This window comes from Cinclus cinclus, unplaced genomic scaffold (genome assembly GCF_963662255.1).
Source record: "Cinclus cinclus unplaced genomic scaffold, bCinCin1.1 SCAFFOLD_32, whole genome shotgun sequence".
Lineage (NCBI taxonomy): Eukaryota > Metazoa > Chordata > Aves > Passeriformes > Cinclidae > Cinclus > Cinclus cinclus.
The window spans coordinates 3,668,444-3,685,001 of record NW_026912098.1 but is presented as its reverse complement, the minus strand read 5'-3'; the positions used below and the strand labels follow the sequence as shown (position 1 = coordinate 3,685,001).

At 50.3% G+C, this 16,558-nt stretch overlaps 2 protein-coding genes across 2 annotated transcripts; one reads left to right on the top strand and one right to left on the bottom strand.

The window, feature by feature from the left end:
* The first annotated feature begins 1,083 nt into the window (after window positions 1–1,083).
* Window positions 1,084–2,016, top strand: LOC134057405 (olfactory receptor 14A16-like). The gene has a single exon (XM_062514393.1). The coding sequence runs from the start codon at window positions 1,084–1,086 to the stop codon at window positions 2,014–2,016; it is 933 nt and encodes a 310-aa protein (XP_062370377.1).
* Window positions 2,017–7,044: 5,028 nt separating this feature from the next.
* Window positions 7,045–7,998, bottom strand: LOC134057404 (olfactory receptor 14J1-like). Its single transcript, XM_062514392.1, has one exon. It carries the CDS (start codon window positions 7,972–7,974, stop codon window positions 7,045–7,047), a length of 930 nt encoding a protein of 309 aa, XP_062370376.1. The 5' UTR covers window positions 7,975–7,998.
* Between the last annotated feature and the right edge of the window lie 8,560 nt (window positions 7,999–16,558).

The following is a 16,558-nucleotide window of genomic DNA, read 5'->3' as shown; positions in this document are numbered from 1 at the left end:
TTAAAAACCCATTTCTCTTGATGAGCAGCTCTTCTCCCAGCACAGCAGGGCTGAGGGCACTGCCTGCAGCCACCCCAGGCACAGCACAGAGGCACAGAGAGCTTCAATCAGTCAGGGCTGGGAAGATGCTCACAAGTGCCTGGGGCAGAATCACTCCCAGCCCTGGACACAGGAAGCCTCTGGCTGCAGGACAATGCAGCTGCAGCTCCTGCAGTGATCTCCAAAAGCTGGAACATCCCAATGCCCACAGACTCTGTGAGTACATTCTCTGATTCTCTCTCCTGTAGAGCAGCCAGGGGTGCCCAGGGCTGTCCTGCAGAGCAGGGTCCTGCAGCCCAGGGTGCTGTGCTGGGCAGGGACTCTGCTGCCTGCCAGGGACAGCTCTCAGCCAGCCCTGGGAGCTGCTGACAGCACTGGGGGACAAGGTCTGGGTGGAGGGAGACAGCTGGTGAGACTTGGAAGTGTTCTCCTTGTGTGGTGAGGATGGTGCATTGATCAGGACTGCTCCCAGCACGACATTTAACGACAGAACATTTCCAAATAGATTATAAAGGGAGCACAGCAAGTCAGGGGCTGCATAAAAGGGAAAATCCTGATTTTATAATCTACTGCTCAGGGTCACCTAGATGGAAAAATTGAACCTTGATATTCATATGTCTATTCAGGTTGAGAACAATAAAAACAATTTCTCTCAGGTCTGAATAAACCAGGCAAAGAAAGAAATCATCACAGGGTCCCTTACAGGCACCATCAGTGTTGCTTTTCCAACCTCCTCAGGGTTGCTCTGACTTTGCCATCAGAGCCTGCAGAGGCAGAGCTGGCCCTGGCAGTGGCCTGTGCTGGGAGGGGTCTGCAGGGCAGAGCTGAGCCCCCAGGGCTGGGCTGGGCTCTGGCAGCACTGGCAGGGCCCAGCCCTGGGCACAGGGAAGCAGCAGCTGGCAGGGAGAGCTCCAGGCAGCAGAGCCCTGGGCAGGCAGTGGGGGGAAAGTGACACCAAGCTGGGCTGGGATATTTCACGTCATCTCCAAACCAAACTATTCCATGATTACTGTTCTTACAGATCCCCATGTCAAGACACCAAAAATGTCCAACAGCAGCTCCATCAGGCACTTCCTCCTGCTGGCATTGGCAGACACGCGGCAGCTGCAGCTCCTGCACTTCTGCCTCTTCCTGGGCATCTCCCTGGCTGCCCTCCTGGCCAACGGCCTCATCATCAGCGCCGTAGCCTGCGGCCACCACCTGCACACCCCCATGTTCTTCTTCCTGCTCAACCTGGCCCTCACTGACCTGGGCTCCATCTGCACCACTGTCCCCAAAGCCATGCACAATTCCCTCTGGCACACCAACAACATCTCCTACTCTGCATGTGCTGCTCAGGTCTTTTTCTTCGTGTTCTTCCTCTCAGCTGAATACTCAATCCTGACCATCATGTGCTACGACCGCTACGTGTCCATCTGCAAACCCCTGCACTACGGGACCCTCCTGGGCAGCAGAGCTTGTGCCCACATGGCAGCAGCTGCCTGGGCCAGTGCCTTTCTCAATGCTCTGCTGCACACAGCCAATACATTTTCCCTGCCCCTGTGCCAGGGCAATGCCCTGGGCCAGTTCTTCTGTGAAATCCCACAGATCCTCAAACTCTCCTGCTCACACTCCTACCTCAGGGAACTTGGGCTCATTGCTGTTGGTGTCTGTTTAGCACTTGGCTGTTTTGTGTTCATTGTTTTCTCCTATGTGCAGATCTTCAGGGCTGTGCTGAGGATCCCCTCTGAGCAGGGACGGCACAAAGCCTTTTCCACCTGCCTCCCTCACCTGGCCGTGGTCTCTCTGTTCCTCTGCACTGGGGTTTTTGCCTACCTGAAGCCCCCCTCCATCTCCTCCCCATCCCTGGATCTGGCCCTGTCAGTTCTGTACTCAGTGGTGCCTCCAGCCCTGAACCCCCTCATCTACAGCCTGAGGAACCAGGAGCTCAAGGCTGCACTGTGGACACTGATGACTGGATGGTTTCAGAAACAGTAAACCTTTCCAATTTGTGCAAGTTGCCAATTTCTCCTAGTCACTTGTAATATGAGTCATTTTTGAGAATTCTTTTTTTTCCTTCATTGCCGGAAGATTTTACATTTGTTTTAGTCTAATAATTTGTGCACAAAATCATGCCCATATTTGTGATATTATTTTGTCTCTCCTCCTTTGCTCTGGCCCCTGACTCTGTCCAGGACGGGCTCTGTTCTCTGTAGCTTTAAATGAACTAAAGGATCTCCCAAAACTGTTTTTACTGGAGTTCTCCTTTCTTTGGAGCTTCCTTCTGCTCCCTTCTCTAGAGCTGCAGCAGCAATATCTGTGTGCAGAGGTGGTGGCAGGTCAGGGGTGGCACAGCAGCTCGGCTCCTGATGGTCACACCATTCCTCATCCATTAATATTTTCACAACAACAAAAAAAACCCTTTACAATACTCTTAAAAAAATCCTATATATATACAAATCATACCAAAATTACACAAAATACCATAACAAAACTACAATAAAAAATTAAAAAAAAACAAAACACAAAAAACCCCAACAAAATTAATATAAATCATAGTTTAACCATTCCCCATAACTTACCACCCTCTTATCATCTCTTACCAAACGAATAATAGTACTAATTTTAAATTATCATTTAAACCATATATTCTTAAAAAAATAATTACTATTATAAAAATCCACCTAAAAACTACCCATTTAATACTCACCCAAATTAAATATAAACCAACAAAAAACCCCCAATCTTAACTAAAACTCGAATTCTAGATCATCAAAAATTAAAACAGTTCAATAAACAAAATAAATATAATAAAACAAAATACAATCTATATTAATTCACCAAACCTAATTAACAACAACAAAAAAGCCCAAAATATACATTTCCCAAAATTTAACTACAAATATAAAACCTAACTACAAACATGAAATCTAACTACAACCATCCAATATAATAAAAAAATTAAAAATCCTAAAAATTATATAAGAAATATATAAAAATTCATCAAAACACCAAAATAATGAAAAACCTTCATCTTCACAACGACTAGAAAACAAAAAAAACCCCTAACAACACACCACATATACACAAAACATAAGAAAAAAGATACATGACACAAAAAATTAAAAAGTATATAAATCAAAACTATCAAATAAAAAATCATGAACCATTAATAAAACAAAAGTTCCCCAATCACCCAACACTATTTTACTTACTATCACTTACTCAATAAATTATACTAAATCTAATCAAATTTATTTCTATCAATTCCAATAACTCACTTAGAACACAGGCCAGGTGCCATTGCCCACCTGGGCACACTGCTGGCTCATGTCCACCCTGCTGTCCATCACTGCCCCCAGGTCCCTTTCTGCCTGGCCCCTCTCCAGCCACTCTGTCCCCAGCCTGGAGCACTGCAGGGGTTGTTGTGGTCAAGGTGCAGGACCCAGCTCTTGGTCTTGTTAAACCTCACCCTGTTGGATTTGTGCCCTGGATCCAGCCTGTCCAGGTCCCTCTGCAGAGCTCTCCTACCCTCCAGCACATCCACACTCACACCCAGCTTGGTGCCATCTGCACATTTGCTGATGGTGCACTGTGCTCCCTTCTCCACATCATCAATAAAGATGTTAAACAGGACTGGGCCCACACTGATCCCTGCAGGACACCACTGCACACACGCTGCATGTGGCACCATTCCCCACCACTCTCTGGGCCCCGATGTCCATCCAGTTCTTAGCCCAGGGAGGGGTGAACCGCTCCAAGCCACAGGCTTCAGCTTTTCCAGGGAATGCTGTGGGATGGGGTGTCAAAGGCTAAAGTTCAAGTAGACAACATCCCCAGCCCTCCCTGTATCCACCAGGCCCTGTCAGAAAACTCCTGGTGGGCAGGAGCTGGGCAGGAGGCAGCCGTGTGCCCTGGCAGCGAGGCAGGGCAGGAGCACCCAGGGCTGTGGGACCAGGACATCAAGGACGTGGATTATCCAGGGCACTGGGGCCTGGTTTGGGTTGCCCAGGGCAGGAAAGATGTCTGGCAGCTGGAGCAGGGTGAGGGAAGGGCCTCCAAGGTGGGGCTGGAGCCCTTTGGCTGTGAGCAGAGGCTGAGGGAGCTGGGCTTGTCCAGCCCGGAGCAGGGAAGGCTGAGGGGCTCCTCATCCCAGCCTGGCAGTGCCAGCCAGGAGCTGATGGAGAACACAGAGCCAGGATCTTCACCGGGGGGCCTAGGGGGAGACAAAAGACAATGGGTGGAAAGGGGGAAAGAGGGGAGATCAGACAGGACATGTGGAAAACTCTTGTTCCCATGGGCTCAGACAGGTTCTGAAATGATGCTCTGTCTCTGTCTTTTGGGATTTCCAGATTCAGACCAAATCCAGCCTTGAACCACTTGGTCTGACCCAGTTTCTGCAGACTCGACAAAATATTCTCCAAGATAATCCAAATTTTGGAATGGGCCAGAGCAGATGTTTATGGGACAGGAACCCTCTGGGGATGTTGGGGACCTGCATCTTGCGAGGTGTGTGAGCACATGTCATTAGGAAGTGTATTTGAGTACTTGAAGAAATGTGAGAATTTTCCCACCAGGAGAGAACAGAAATTTCCTGGATGTGTACTGATGGCAAGAACAGAAATCCTGCTCTTCCCCTCTACCTGTGTTACCACTGTACTGTCTATTATTTCATGTCCCTCTTCATTTGGGTGTTTCCACCACTCCTGTTTAAATGGCCGTGTCTAAGGATGACTCTTCACTAGACCAGCTGGTTCTGTGGCCTTCCCATTGCTCCCAGATTTCCTTCTCCAGTTGTTCTCTGGTCATTCCACATCAGTCAACATCTTAATTGTGTTTACATCTGTCACAGAATCAGCTTTTTCTAATGTCTTTGTCTAAAATTGTTCCTGCATGGAAATCCCTTGTGCATGGAAGAAATATTAGGCACGGCTTTGATATTGCAGAGATGAGGGAAGAATTTTGATCTTTATTAAATTTTATAGTTGCTACATTATTTTACGTTGGCCATGAAGAGAAACCTTTCTGTGCCTCTGAGTCTCAGCAGTTCCTGACCCCCAAAGGACACAAACCTGATGAGCTGTGGTGCCCACTGCACTGGGGGCTCTTGCACCTCCCTCCACAGCCACAGCAGAGCTCCCTTGTCCCACAAAGTCCCTGGCAATGCAGGGATGAAGGAAACAGGACAGGCTGTGAGGATCAGGGGCAGGGCACGGCCAGGGATTTGGGGTGGTTGTGAGCCCAGGGCAGGAGCCGGCCCTTGGCCTTGCTGAAGCTCATCCAATTGTCCTGGGCCCATGGCTCCAGCCTGGCCAGATCCCTGTGCAGAGCTTGCTGCCCTGCAGCACAGCCACACTCCCAGCCAGCTTGGGCTCCCCTGGACACTGACTCAGGGTGCCCTCCATGGCCTGGTGCAGATCAGCAAGGAACACATTGAACTGCCCTGGCCCCAGTCCTGAGCCCTGGGGACACCCCTGCATGTGGCTCCATTGCCCAGCACTCCTTGGGCTGCACTTGTGTTTGCCATGGAGCTGGGCCTGCCTTGGCTTCTGTTTGCTGACCCCAAATGAACATCCCTCTGTGTCTGGGGCAGCTCCTTCTCCAAGGAAAGCAGCTGGGACTTGGTGCCAAGGAGCTGAAAGCTGCAGGCACAGCCTGGACTGGAGGAAGCTCAGATTTGCACTGGGCTGCTCTGAGTGCCAGGGCTTGGATGAGGGAAATGGTGGGGTGGGGGTAGGGACAGAGTGTGATTGATTGTCAGCCATAAAGGGTCTTGATGTTCATATCTGTTCAGAGTGCATGAGGAAGTTCAATATCAATTGGACATTGCTCATATCCATCCACATACAGGAAAAAGATAAACAGGGCCCAATACAGAAATCTTTTCACATGTACTGTTAACATAGTGTATCCAATTTGAACAGACTTCTCAAACTGATCAAATTAATGACAGAAGAGTAGACCACATAACTTTTTCTCAGAGTCATGGCTTTTTAAGGTTTTCTGAATGCTCATGAGCTCTGGGGCACTGAATTCCTGAACTGAAGAGCTGAAGGCTGAACAAGCCTCTGGACCAGCAAAATTCAGCAGCAGCCTCCAGGTTGCTGAGGATGTCAGCAGCCCCCAACTGAGGCCATCCCTACCCAGAGACCAAGGGGGAATGGGCAGACAAGGAGAGCATCCCTGGGGCTGGGGAAGCAGAACTCAGAGGCACCAGTGGGTCCGGGTGGAAATGGAGTGTGGAATTTGGCTGTGAAAGCCCTGCCTGGTCTGTGCCAGGCAGGACAGACAAGCCCTGAGCCCATCCCCTGGGAATGGGGAGCAGTGGCCTCACAGGATGCTCGTGGCTGTCCTGAGCAGTGGGATGTGGGGTGGGAATGGTGAGGGCAGGAGAGCAGCAGGAGCCCTCCAAAGCTCTCTGGGGTTGGGGAGGAGGCCACGAGCCCTGGGGCTGGGAGGAACTGGTGTCTTCTCATGGGCCTCATTGGGAGGGACAGCAGGCACAGCCAGGGCACACAAATCTCATTGCTGCTGCCAGGGGTGGTCCCAGCCCCCCAAGGATTTGGTCACCCCCACTGCAGCTCTCCTACCCTAACACAGACCTGTGCTGGTTCCCTGGCAGACTTTTCCAACGCCCCATTTCCCCAGCTCCCTCTGACCCTGGGAGCTCCCAGAGCTTTACTGATGTCCCTCTGGCCTCCCTCTCTGTCACTTCAAACCTCCACCTCTGCTCACAAGAACTGCCCCTGCAGAGGCCAAGAATGGCTCAGGAAGCATCCTGAACATAAAAGTCAGGGAAATAACTTATATACATTTAAATGCCAAGGGAACAAACTTTCTGAAAGTCTTTTTATTTCAAAAGAAAGGGAGATATTAATGCATTTATGCTAAGAGAAATAATACAGGATTTTACAAATGACACTGCAATAGTAGAAAAATAATCAGAAAACAGACCAACAAAAATTTGGGAAAATGCTTTTAAAAGGCTAAGCTTGTAATGCTCAGCAGTACAAGAGAGATAGTTTATTATTTCTGAATTGATCCAATCATCAGTTTCCTCAGGGCATCCTTGAGCTCCTGGTTCCTCAGGCTGTAGATGATGGGGTTCAGAGTTGGAGGCATCACTGAGTACAGAACTGACAGGGACAGATCCAGGGATGGGGAGGAGATGGAGGGGGGCTTCAGGTAGGCAAATGTGGCAGTGGTGATAAACAGAGACACCACAGCCAGGTGAGGGAGGCAGGTGGAAAAGGCTTTGTGCCGTCCCTGCTCAGAGGGGATCCTCAGCACAGCCCTGAAGATCTGCACATAGGAGAAAACAATAAACACAAAACAGCCAAATACCAAACAGACACTAACTGCAATAAGCCCAAGTTCCCTGAGGTAGGAGTGTGAGCAGGAGAGTTTGAGGATCTGGGGGATTTCACAGAAGAACTGGCCCAGGGCATTGCCATGGCACAGGGGCAGGGAAAATGTATTGGCTGTGTGCAGCAGAGCATTGAGAAAGGCACTGGCCCAGGCAGCTGCTGCCATGTGGGCACAAGCTCTGCTGCCCAGGAGGGTCCCGTAGTGCAGGGGTTTGCAGATGGACACGTAGCGGTCGTAGCTCATGAGGGTCAGGAGGGAAAACTCTGCTGAGAGGAAGAACACGAAGAAAAAGACCTGAGCAGCACATGCAGAGTAGGAGATGTTGTTGGTGTGCCAGAGGGAATTGTGCATGGCTTTGGGGACAGTGGTGCAGATGGAGCCCAGGTCAGTGAGGGCCAGGTTGAGCAGGAAGAAGAACATGGGGGTGTGCAGGTGGTGGCCGCAGGCTACGGCGCTGATGATGAGGCCGTTGGCCAGGAGGGCAGCCAGGGAGATGCCCAGGAAGAGGCAGAAGTGCAGGAGCTGCAGCTGCCGCGTGTCTGCCAATGCCAGCAGGAGGAAGTGCCTGATGGAGCTGCTGTTGGACATTTGCTGTGTCTTGGCATGAGGATCTGTAAGAACAGTAATCATGGAATAGTTTGGTTTGGAGATGACTTGAAAAATCCCAGCCCAGCTTGGTGTCACTTTCCCCCCACTGCCTGCCCAGGGCTCTGCTGCCTGGAGCTCTCCCTGCCAGCTGCTGCTTCCCTGTGCCCAGGGCTGGGCCCTGCCAGTGCTGCCAGAGCCCAGCCCAGCCCTGGGGGCTCAGCTCTGCCCTGCAGACCCCTCCCAGCACAGGCCACTGCCAGGGCCAGCTCTGCCTCTGCAGGCTCTGATGGCAAAGTCAGAGCAACCCTGAGGAGGCTGGAAAAGCAACACTGATGCTGCCTGTAAGGGACCCTGTGCTGATTTCTTTCTTTGCCTGGTTTATTCAGACATGAGAGAAATTGTTTTTATTGTTCTCAACCTGAATAGAGATATGAATATCAATGTTCAATTTTTTATCTAGGTGACCCTGAGCGGTAGATTATAAAATCAGGATTTTCCCTTTTATGCAGCCCCTGACTTGCTGTGCTCCCTTTATAATCTATTTGGAAATGTTGTGTACATAAATGTCACGCTGGGATCAGTCCTGATCAATGCACCATCCTCACCGCACAAGGAGAACACTTCCAAGTCTCACCAGCTGTCTCCCTCCACCCAGACCTTGTCCCCCCGTGCTGGCAGCAGCTCCCAGGGCTGGCTGAGAGCTGTCCCTGGCAGGCAGCAGAGTCCCTGCCCAGCACAGCACCCTGGGCTGCAGGACCCTGCTCTGCAGGACAGCCCTGGGCACCCCTGGCTGCTCTACAGGAGAGAGAATCAGAGAATGTACTCACAGAGTCTGTGGGCATTGGGATGTTCCAACTTTAGGAGATCACTGCAGGAGCTGCAGCTGCATTGTCCTGCAGCCAGAGGCTTCCTGTGTCCAGGGCTGGGAGTGATTCTGCCCCAGGCACTTGTGAGCATCTTCCCAGCCCTGACTGATTGAAGCTCTCTGTGCCTCTGTGCTGTGCCTGGGGTGGCTGCAGGCAGTGCCCCAGCCCTGCTGTGCTGGGAGAAGAGCTGCTCATCAAGAGAAATGGGTTTTTAAAGCTCTTCTTCATTGCCGGGATTGTCCTCTGTGCCAGGATCCCAGTCCAGCTCATCAGCACAGAAACAGCACAAGGACTTTAATGACTGTCTCTGGGATTTGGTGCTGTTTACATCACACTCAGTCCCTCAGAGTGTGTGTACAAAAAACTCGTCAGCAACTGAAAGTCAGATTCAAACTTCAAAATATCTTAAACTTTTAATAGGTCCCACTGAGGGAAAGGACAGTGAAAGTCTCCCCACGTTCCAGTTAGAGCAGAATAATGAAGGCACTGATGACAGGTGGGGACAAACAAGGGAAAGGTGTCTGTGATGCTGAGCAAACCTGGATGTGTCTCAGCAATGCCAAGGGCCAAGGGCTGAGCCCCAGCCCCTGGCCAGGCAGATCCTGTCCCTCCCTCCTTGCTCAGGGCTCTTCCCGGGGCACTGGGCTCTGGGGATGTGCAATGCCAAGGGCAGCACCATGGGGCGGCCCCTGCCAGGCTGCTGAGCAGGGACAAGGAGGCAATGAGGCCCCAGCACAGCAAGGCTCACTTGTCCCCTGCTGGCCAAGGGCCCAGGGCCAGCAGCCATGGCCAAAGTGCTGCAGCACTTGTCTCTGGCAGGGCCTTTCAGCTGCTGCCCATCCCTGTGCCCTCTGCAGCCCAGGCTGTCCTACGGTGTCCATGCCCTGCCCCTCTGTCCCTGCAGGCTGTCCTCATCCCCCGGCTGCCCCACCTGGCTGGCCCCTTCCTTTGCTGACAGCTCTGCGTCCTGCCTGCCTCTGCCTGCACACACAAAGCCTTGGGCTGCTCCAGACTCCTTCTGGATGCCAGGCTTCACTACAGCCCTGCCCTGAGAGAGAAATTTCTTTAACCTTGGGTCCAGTCTGGACCATCCCAGCTGCTCTTGGCATCAATTCTTTCTTTTTTTCTCAGGCTGTTTTCAACTGTGTCCAAAGGATCCCCTATCTATGAAACCTCCCTTCAATCCCTCCCTGGGCTCTCTTCTGTCCTCAGTCTCCACTCCACTGAACACAAAGCTCCTTTGTCCTTATACATCGGTCATGTTCTTGCAGCCTCCAAACCCAAACTTGGGAGATTCACTGAATTCTTTGAATTCACAAAACTCACAGAATGAGTGGGTTGGAAGAGACCTTCAAGAACATCAAATCCTACCCATGCCCTAACACCTCAACTTGACCATAGTCACAAGTGCCATATTCAGACTTTTTTTTTAACATCCATGGGTGTTGACTCCACCACCTCTCCAGGCAGACCATTCCAGTACTTTTATCGCTCTTTCCGTGAAAAACTCTTTTCCTAGTATCCAGCCAATTGTTCCCTTTAAACAATTTGAGGCTGTGTCCTCTCATTCTGTCAGTTGCTGCCTGGTGATCTCTGGGCCCTCTCCAAGGTGTTGGCAAATGAAAACATTCTGCTCATAGTCTAAGGAAATCACCAGAGAACAAGACAGCCAAACCTGTCTGTCCTGGCTACTTTTGTCTAGTCCCAGTTCTTGGACAGATGTAATTTTGGAGGTGGAATCCAGATTTGGGCATTGGCAGCTTGGTAAGAAGGGCAGTTCTTTTCCACTGGAAGGAAAGCACTGAGTCCCAGTGTGTGGTGGTAGATGGGAGACAGCCCTCAGGAGGCCAAGGCTAGCCTGAGCTATCTGTCCTGGCAGATTTTGGCTGGGAGCAACCCTTGTATATGAAGAACTTTTCATGGGGATTGCCAATTCCAGCCCTGGGCACCTGGAAAAGGGGATGGTTCTGCTCCACAGGAAGGAAAGCCCAGAGCCCCAGTGTTCCAGGGGCTGATGAGAGGCAGCCCATGACATGCCAGGATCAGCTGGACTGTGCAGGTGGCCCCCAGGAGGCCAAACCATCCCCACCCATTCCATATCCCCTTGGTTCCTTGAGGCCCCACACTGTTGCCATGGTCTCCATGGATCCATGGTGCCCTACAGTGTCACAATGGCCCTTTGGTTCCATGGCGTCCCAAAGTGTCACAATGGTTTCCACAGGATGGAAACCACAGAGCCCCAGTGTTTCAGGGGCTGATGAACTGCAGTCAGCAGAGGCCAAGGCATGACAGACCTCTCTGTCCTGGCAGGTTTGTATGGAAATAACCCTTGGATATTTGAAATTTTTTAATGTGGAACCCCAGTTTCACCCTTTTTTGGCTGGAGGAGAAGGCCAGTTCTTTTCCATAGAAAGGGATGCACAAAGCCCCTGGGTTTGGAAGGCAGGTGAAAGTTGTTCCTCAGGAGGCCAAGGCCAGCCAGACCTGACTGTAATGGCAGCTTTTGTGTAGGAGCAATCTTTGGATCTAGGAGTTTTGGAGGCAGAATCCCCATTTTGGCTATGGGCACCTGGAGAAGTAGGATGGTTCTTTTCCATAGGAAGGAAAGCACTGAGCCCCAGTGTTTCAGGACAGAATAGAGGTGAGTGCCAGAGGCCAAGACCAGCCGGACCTGTGTGTCCTGGTAACTTCTGTCTGGGATAGAGTCTTGCAGTAAGGAATTTGGGAGGAAAAGTACCAATTATATTGATGGGTGCCTGTGCAAGAGGTACTTTTCCTTTCCATTTGAAGGAAAGCCCAGAACCCCAGTGTTTCAGGGGCATATGAGAAGAGAGCCTTGACATTGCAAAGGAAGTTGGACCTGTCAGGCCAAGCCAACCAGACCTGTTCCCTGTTCCAAGGAACCCTGCAGTGTCACAATGGCTGTGTCATGTTGGATCCTTGGTTCCAAGAGGGCTTGCTGTGTCATACTGGTCCCTTGTTTCTAAGGGGTTCCACAGTGTCACAATGGTCTCTTGCCTCCATGATGACTTGAAATGTCACGTGAGTGATGTAACCCATCTGCCAGTCTTCCCCATATATATTTGGACCACCGCCCCCCATACCAGAGGGGCTTCACTCGCTTGGCTGCTTGATGGCAGCACACGTCTCACAGTCATGGATAACCTGGGAAATACTGTCCATGGTGAGATCCACCCCTCGGTCTCGTGCCCACTTATAGGTAGCATCTCTGCCTTGGTGACCTGAGGCATCGTGGGCCCATCGAGCCAGGAACAACTCTCCCTTGTGTTGCCAGTCTAAGTCTATCTGTGACACCTCTATCCTTGCAGCCTGATCTACTTGCTCATTGTGTTGGTGCTCCTCATTAGCCCGACTCTTGGGGACATGGGCATCTACATGACGGACCTTTACGGGTAGCTTCTCTACCCGACTGGCAATGTCTTTCCACTCATCAGCAGCCCAGACTGGTTTTCCCCTACGTTGCCAGTTAGCTTTTTTCCATCTTTCCAGCCAGCCCCACAGAGCATTGGCTACCATCCATGAATCAGTGTAAAGGTAAAGCTTTGGCCACTTCTCTCTTTCAGCAATGTCCAGGGCCAACTGAACGGCTTTGAGTTCAGCAAGTTGACTTGATCCACCTTCTCCTTCAGTAGCTTGTGCAACCTGTCGTGTGGGGCTCCATACGGCTGCTTTCCACTTCCGGTTCATCCCCACGATGCGACAGGAACCGTCAGTGAAAAGAGCGTAGCGAGTTTCATCTGCTGGCAGTTGGTTGTATGGCGGGGCTTCATCAGCCCGGGTCACTTGTTCTTGCTCCTCTTCATCGGCAAGACCAAAATTTTCACCTTCTGGCCAGTTTGTAATTATTTCCAAAATCCCAGGTCGATTTGGGTTTCCGATACGGGCGCGCTGTGTGATGAGGGCGATCCACTTGCTCCATGTGGCATCGGTGGCGTGGTGGGTAGAGGGGACCTTCCCTTTAAACATCCACCCCAGCACTGGTAGTCGGGGTGCCAGGAGGAGCTGTGCTTCTGTGCCAATCACCTCTGAGGCAGCTTGAACTCCTTCAGAAGCAGCCAAGATCTCCTTCTCTGTTGGGGTGTAGTTGGCTTCAGACCCTCTGGAACTTCGGCTCCAGAATCCCAGAGGGCGGCCTCGGGTCTCACCAGGTACCTTCTGCCAAAGGCTCCAGGACAAGCCCTTGTTCCCGGCTGCAAAGTAGAGCACATTCTTCACCTCTGGTCCTGTCCTGACTGGGTGGAGGGCTACAGCATGAGCGATCTCCTGCTTGATCTGGGCAAAGGCTTGCTGCTGCTCAAGGCCCCAGTGGAATTCGTTCCTCTTCCGGGTGACCAGGTAGAGAGGGCTCACGATCTGGCTGTACTCAGGAATGTGCATTCTCCAAAAGCCTATGGCACTTAGGAAAGCTTGTGTTTCCTTCTTGTTGGTTGGTGGAGACATCGCAGTGATCTTATTGATGACCTCAGTGGGGATTTGGCGCCGCCCGTCTTGCCACTTTACTCCCAGGAACTGGATCTCTCGGGCAGGACCTTTGACTTTGCTCCTCTTGATGGCAAAACCGGCTCCCAGCAGAATCTGGATGATCTTCTCTCCTTTCTCAAATACTTCCATTGCCGTGTTCCCCCACACAATGATGTCATCGATGTATTGCAGATGTTCTGGAGCTTCACCCTTTTCCAGTGCAGCCTGGATCAGTCCATGGCAGATGGTGGGGCTGTGTTTCCACCCCTGGGGCAGTCGGTTCCAGGTGTACTGCACGCCCCTCCAGGTGAAAGCAAACTGAGGCCTGCACTCTGCTGCCAGAGGAATGGAGAAAAATGCATTGGCAATGTCAATGGTGGCGTACCACTTTGCTGCCTTGGACTCCAGCTCGTACTGGAGTTCCAGCATGTCCGGCACGGCAGCGCTCAGCGGTGGAGTCACTTCATTCAATGCACGATAGTCCACAGTCAATCTCCATTCCCCGTCAGACTTGCGCACAGGCCAGATGGGGCTGTTGAAGGGTGAGTGGGTTTTGCTGACCACCCCTTGGCCCTCCAGCTCACGGATCATCTTGTGGATGGGGATCACGGCATCTCCATTTGTCCTGTACTGCCGGTGGTGCACTGTGGAGGTGGCAATTGGCACTTGCTGCTCCTTCACCTTCAGGAGTCCCACTGCAGATGGGCTCTCTGACAGTCCAAGCAAGGTGTTCAATTGCTTAATGCCTTCTGCCTCTACAGCAGCTATTCCAAAAGCCCACCTGAGTCCCTTTGGGTCTTTGTAATAGCCATTCCTGAGGAAGTCTATGCCTAGAATACACGGTGCCTCTGGGCCAGTCACAATTGGATGCTTCTGCCACTCCTTCCCAGTCAGGCTCACCTCAGCCTCCAGCAAAGTCAATTCCTGTGATGCCCCTGTCACCCCAGCAATGGAAACAGGTTCTTCCCTCATGTATCCTTATGGTATTAGGGTGCAGTGTGAACCAGTATCAACTACTGCCGTATGTTTCTGTGGCTCTGATGTGCCAGGCCATCGGATCCACACTTGCTGGGAATGGGTTTGGAAATCAAGAGGCAACTCAATAGGAGTTAGCAACTTGTTCTGTTTCTTAGCCAAATACTCTACCTCTTTATAGTGTCAATTATCTGACATGTAACAATCACGTGTAGCAGCTTAAATTATTATTGGACAAAGCTGTCTTAACACCCAACAAAGTGGCATATTTCATTGGTTGACATAACTGCCTCAAGCTTCTGCTTGGTCAACCTTGCAGTTTTCCTAAATCCTGTTAAGGCAACCTCTTTATCAGTCTCCAGTCCATCGCTTCCCTTTTTTGCTACTATCAAGGTTATTCACAGACTTATTTGAGCTCAATGTTAGGATTGTGCAGAGCAGCAAGAGACCCATGGCCTCTTGCTTCTAACCAATCTCCCACAATTCCCCCATTTTTTCTTTGCACAAATAATAACATGACTAACCTTGGTTAGTGTGTACTTCATGCAACTGACAATGCAGCTAACACACAGCAGGCCAACTAAAATCATGCAAAGAAGTAGTAATCCTGTCTTACAGAGGCTTTTACCGACCCAGAAAGTCCTAACCAATCAGTTAATCCTTCCTGCCCCAAGAAACCTACATCCTGTTTAATGCTCCGTGAATGCTGTATTAACTCTTGGATTTCTTTATGGATGGACTTAGAGTGGTCATGTAAGTCCATACAGCACATTCCATCAAATTCCTCACAGCCATGACCATATGCAAGTAGAAAAACATCTATTCCAGCTCTGTTTTGCAATATCACGTGTTGTGCGGACGATAAATCATCGGCTAGTTGTGATAGCACTCTACTAGTTCCATTTGCTTGTTTAACTACCCAGCAGCTAAGCTTTTGTATTGTCTTATGTGCTTGTGTAGCAGCTGCACCAGGTACAAAAACAGATGATAAATTAACTTCCCAAGAATTCCATAATCTAATGCCATTGTTGCAATCTTGTTGTATCACCTGTGTTAGTTCTCGTTTCCATCTAACACGCTGTGTGTTGTTTGGGGGTATGTGTAGTATGGCCATGCTCGATTGCCCTATGGTACATGGAGCACGGACAAGGTTGGAGGGAATCCCTGACCATGCTCGGTTTCTGCAAATCAAAAACCAACTGGGTGGCAATTTTTTTGGGAAACTGGTCCCTGGGACGGGGTTGCTCTGGGGTCTTATGGTTTGATCACACCATAATGAGAAGTTGCCAATTGGAGAAACTGGGGTGATGACATTACTCTTGTGACAACCTCTGTTTGAACCTTTGGGGCACCCTGTCTTTAAATTATTTATCCATACACAGGATGTTGCATTCAATGAATCTTGAAGCTCTATTTCCTGTGGCTCAGGTCCATCAGGCAAATTGTGGTCCCAGTTGTCATAATCTTCCATACACTTGATAAGGCTGTCCTTATTCTCACAAAGCCTTTTTGTCATAAATCCTTGTTTTGCCTTTTTAAACATAGGCCAATTAACATCTGACAGAGGCACCCCTACTAAGCACATCACAAAGGGTGATCGGGGGGTGGATAAAGTGGCACAAAACCTGATAATATTTAATTGATGGGCTAATGGAACCCAGATGTTTCCTCTAGGATTTATAGCCTTTCACGGACTTGCACAGCTACCTGCGATAATGTAAATGCCAACAGTCATGAAAACATGCCTCAAAATGCTCCTGTAACACTTCAGGTTGGATGTGAGAACCGATTATCTTTCCACACCTGGTTTCTATTATTTTTGTTTCTTTCTGCAGCTTAAGCAGGCTATCCAATCTGTGAAGTCTAAATATATACTGAGCTCTTTGGCACGCTTCCTTATTTTCAAATAACCTTAAAGCATCTTCTAAGGTAACTGGATACCCTAACCACTGCCGCAGAGCTGTAAGAGGATGCAGTTGAGACAGTTGGCTAAAACATCTATAGCAGCTGTTTTGAGGCCTTAATAACTGAGAATGCCAAATGTCTCGTTTACAACTTCCACAACAAATGCGTGTCCAAAAGCGACAAGTATGCTGGCAGCATACACAAGGGGAAGGGGGCTGCCTAGTACTTGATTGATCGTCAAATATTGCAGCCAAGATAGAAATTAAGTAGGGGTCCTCAGGATCAGCTAGCCAGTGGGTGGGCTGACCAACCAGCTGTGCTAGTTCTTGGCCAATGGGATCAAGGACTCTTCTCCA